The 4389-nt window shown below is 37.5% G+C and overlaps 1 protein-coding gene across 7 annotated transcripts in view; it reads right to left on the bottom strand.

Annotated features, from left to right (window-relative positions):
* The window catches only part of srcin1b (SRC kinase signaling inhibitor 1b), a 99157-nt gene that overhangs the window by 16710 nt on the left and 78058 nt on the right, over window positions 1-4389 (bottom strand). For all 7 annotated transcript variants that reach the window (XM_014014832.1, XM_014014831.1, XM_014014834.1 and 4 more), the window contains 3 exons: window positions 3266-3441; window positions 2350-2480; window positions 270-417 (listed from right to left, as the gene is read on the bottom strand). In XM_014014832.1, the coding sequence (XP_013870286.1) occupies window positions 270-417; window positions 2350-2480; window positions 3266-3441 (455 nt within the window). The remainder of the gene's footprint in view (window positions 1-269; window positions 418-2349; window positions 2481-3265; window positions 3442-4389) is intronic.

Raw genomic sequence — 4389 nt, 5'->3', positions numbered from 1 at the left:
GTTATTCTAAATAAAACGTGTATTTTTGTGTTTTTCAAAATAAAATATGTATTTTTGGTGTTATTCTAAATAAACGTGTATTTTTTGTGTTTTTTAAAGTAAAACGTGTATTTTTGTGTTTTTCTAAATAAAACACGTATTTTTTGTGTTTTTTCAAAATAAAACGTGTATTTGTTATGTTTAAAAAAAGTTTTATTTATTTATTTATTTGTATTTCCTGGCCCAATTAAAAGAGAATCAGACAACCTGAGGAGTATTCGGTGTTGTACCTGCGCAGCGTGCTCAGAGCATCAGTCATGGAGTTGCAGCGTTTCAGCAGAGCCTCCAGGCGGTGCGGCTCCTCTTTCAGGAACTTGACAGCCTCCACCTCCACTCTCAGCACCACCCTCATCTTACTCTGCAGGCTGGGGAACTGGTCTGATGAAGAGGATGACAGATGAAGATGGTCCAAGAGAGGCGGAGATTTAACATTTTTAATAACTTCATACCAGCTTTCATAAAAGTCAAATCATAAATAGTTTCCAGCAGCAGCTTCACCTCATCGTTAATAAAAAGCTCCGTTTGTTCCCACAAACCTCAGCAGAACGGTTTCTCCTCCCGTGTGTCTTCAGACTGTTTATATTAATAATTAGCAGCTCACAGTTCAGAGCTACAGCTGTAGGATCCACCGGACGTTTTCAGTTCAACACAATAACGAGTCCTGCTGAGCTCCGGAACGACCCATTAATATTCAGAGTACACAGAGAAGTACACAGAGAAGTACACGGGTCAGAGCAGCAGGACCAGAGGCCAGAACCAGAACTCTGTGAACAGTAATTAGAGGCGAAGACGACTCATGAATATTCAGCTGCTGTTTGCATAACATTTATTTAATGAGCAGCAACTTAAACACTTCCTGTAGCTGAACTACGGCCTGAAACTACTACAGTAAAAACGCAATATTTAAATTTATACATTTTAATATATTAAATCAGCATTAAGGCGAAGAGTTCAGCAAATACTTTATTATATTTAAATATAAAACAGTTGTCAAGGCCATCAAAAAATAAACTGTTCTCAGTGTTTGTGGTCCACGAGGACAACATATCAACTCTCCAATGCTCCAGGCTGGGAGTTGAACCGGCAACCTTCTCAGCTCTAACCACTGATCCACCGTGCCTCACCTGGACGCCTACAACCTTTTAGAACCAACCTAATTCAAGATGGCCGCCACAGCTGATGATTAAACACAGAAACGTTTCAGACTCAGCTAGTTTTGAAGATGTTGAGCTAAAACTGGAGGTGGTAGTAGCTGAGAGTCATCCTCACACTCCCTCAGAACATCACCAGCTCTCATGTTACGTTTGCTTCAAGGCTGGACTAAAACAGGGTTACTACAGTTTAAAGCAAGTTAAATTTAAGACTTTTTAAAGCCAAATGAAATTAAACTTAAGACCAATTTCACAATAAACACAAACGACAAGTAAAATAAATAAAAAATGGCAGAAACTCATGAATTAAAGTATTTTTGGTTGAAGTATTCAAATATTCCTAATAAACCTATTGTTTTTAACCATATCTAACTGATTTTTTTGTCAAATATAGCAAAAACATTTTTACCAGTCAGTTTTAAACTTGATTTAGTTCCTGGAAATTCTCCAGCGACCCAAAATTTGGAGTTTTAGGACCCAAAAAAGGCCTGTGACACCAATTTTTTTGTAAGAAATATGAATATATGTTTCGGAAAGACAACATTATTAACATATTATGAAACAAATTTCATGATGCTCAGATGAACAATTGAGATATTTACATGTGAAGTAGCAGGAAGTGATGTTAAAGAGGAATGTGAATGTTTTAAAAAAAATAAATGTTACCAATTATTTTAATCTTTTAGGTGAGTTACAGTCATCCTAAGACTTCAGAAAGATTAATTTAAGACATTTTAAGGCTAATTAAGGCCTTAATTTTGGATAGATGAATTCAATGACTTGTAAGACTTGTTAAGGACCTGCAGGAAGTCTAAAACAACTTGGGTTTCTTTCAAGCAAAACAGATTTTTCATTTATTTGTTTATGAGATCTGCTGTCTAAAACTCAAACTGAAGCTCTGGATTTATGAAGTTTCCAGACCCCCTAAAGACCGTTTTTTTCCAAAAAGCGACAAATTTAGTGACTTTTCCTGGTGTAATTGGAGACTTTGAGGTTTTAGCGGCACAGCAGTTGGCAGCAGTGCTCTGGACTCAGGAGGATAAAACTCGTTCCATCAGTCCCACCTTTAATTAGTTTTCTTTATAAAACTCAGACGTGCGCACGCTGAGCAGCTGCTGTTCGGTTTGTTTTGAGCGCTGCAGGAAACCGGAACACCTACTTTTGAGCTCAGCGAGCGTGTCTCCCAGCATCCTCAGCTCTTTGCTCTTCTGCTCCACGTCCTGCTCCGTCACCAGGCCGTGGTTGATGGAGGAGTTCCTCTGCAGCTCCTCCACAGACTTCTCCAGGTCGCTGCGAAGAAATAAAAGATCGTGTATGTATGTATTTTATTATTATTATTATTATACTTGACTCATAAAATATTCTAAGTACTTTTCAGTGAGGCAATAATTATTATTATTATTATTATATACATATATTTTGTTGCTGTGTTTTTGTATTTTCTCTTGTTGCAGGTCTTGTGTTTTCTTAATTCATCTCTCATATCTCCTTATCTCCCTTTCAACCTCTTTTTTCACTTTTCTCATTTTTCTTTTCTTTGTTTATTTTTTCTGTCTTGGTGTCCGTTACAAATTACTCCCAAAAGATTTTATAATAAAGGTTTCAATATCCTGTATATGAAGTGGAGCATCATGGTGAAATGCCATTATGCTGCACTTGTGAAAGTAAAACTGTTGGACTTCATTTGGACACTCAGGCTGAGTTTCACACTGCCGGACAGGACATGTGGGGAAAAAAAGAAAAAATAAATAAAACAACATCACGAGTCTCCTCAGAGTCCAGCGCTAACCGTAAACAGAACTGCAGCTAATTGCAAACTGAAACTCTCGGGGGCCCGGCAGCCGACGAGCTGATTAAACTGAGAGACGTCCATAAAAATAACAAAAAATAACAAACAAATCAACCGAGACACTTCACAGTAAGTTACAGCTGAAGCTAAAAGGTTCAAATGTTTAAAAAAAAAAAACTAAAAGCTTTTTTCTTTTCAACGTTTTTTAACAAAACAAGCAGAAAGTTACTATTGAATATAAAACCTAATATAAATTGGTCCGGTCCGGTCCGGTCTGTGAACTCACTGCAGCTGCTGGATCAGCAGCTCCTCCTGGTTCAGGTACTTGAGCCTCTCCTCCTCCACCAGGAGGCGCTGTCTCTGCAGCGGGTCCTCCTGGGGCCGCATGGCGTCCAGCATCATGAGGCTCAGCTCGGACTCGGTCTGCCGCAGCAGGGACAGGACCGAGTCCTGGTTCTCCAGCTGGAGGGAAAAGACAAAACTTTTACAGAAATTACAAATAAAACCCGTGGGAAGAAACTGAATCCCTCAGAATTAATCTGTGTTTACATAATTTCACTAAATTTCACAAAATTTATTTGTTTGAATCTGAATTCATTTATTTTGAAACTGTATTTGTTATATTTGAACACTTTCAGTTCTTTAACATCCAGGTTTTTAAGAAACAAACACAAAACGACATCTGTGAAACTTCCTTTAAGCTAATGTGGGCCGCGAGCGCCACCTTGAGGGCCTCAAAAGAACAACAGTTTTTAACTTTGGGCCGCAGAGGGCCGCAGGACCGCATTCATTTTGAATAAGGTGCAATACACTTTCTCACCACTAGTAGCGGTAGTGCGCCACTCAGATATTTAACAACTTTTTTAATATGTAGAAGAAGAAACTTAGAAACCTGCTGAGAAGGGAAACTTATTTTAAATTAAAAGTAGAAGCAAAAATACGGAAGCGTGTTGCTATCAGGCAGGAAAAAAAAATTCCGAGCGCTATCACGTTATAACGTGATACGTATCTTGTTAAAACGTGATACGTATCACGTTTTAACGTGATAGTATCTCGTTAAAACGTGATACGTATCTCGTTAAAACGTGATACGTATCTCGTTTTAACAAGATACGTATCTCGTTAAAACGTGATACTTATCTTGTTAAAACATGATAGTTATCTTGTTAAAACGTGATACGTATCTTGTTAAAACGTGATAATTATCTTGTTAAAACGTGATACGTATCTTGTTAAAACGTGATAATTATCTTGTTAAAACGTGATACGTATCTTGTTAAAACGTGATAATTATCTTGTTAAAACGTGATACGTATCTTGTTAAAACGTGATAATTATCTTGTTAAAACGTGATACGTATCTTGTTAAAACGTGATAATTATCTTGTTAAAACGTGATACGTATCTTGTT

The sequence above is a fragment of the Austrofundulus limnaeus genome, unplaced genomic scaffold (assembly GCF_001266775.1).
Source record: "Austrofundulus limnaeus strain Quisiro unplaced genomic scaffold, Austrofundulus_limnaeus-1.0 Scaffold119, whole genome shotgun sequence".
In the NCBI taxonomy this organism is placed as follows: Eukaryota; Metazoa; Chordata; class Actinopteri; order Cyprinodontiformes; family Rivulidae; genus Austrofundulus; species Austrofundulus limnaeus.
Note: the sequence above shows the minus strand (reverse complement) of the source record. Positions and strands in the feature narration are given on the sequence as shown.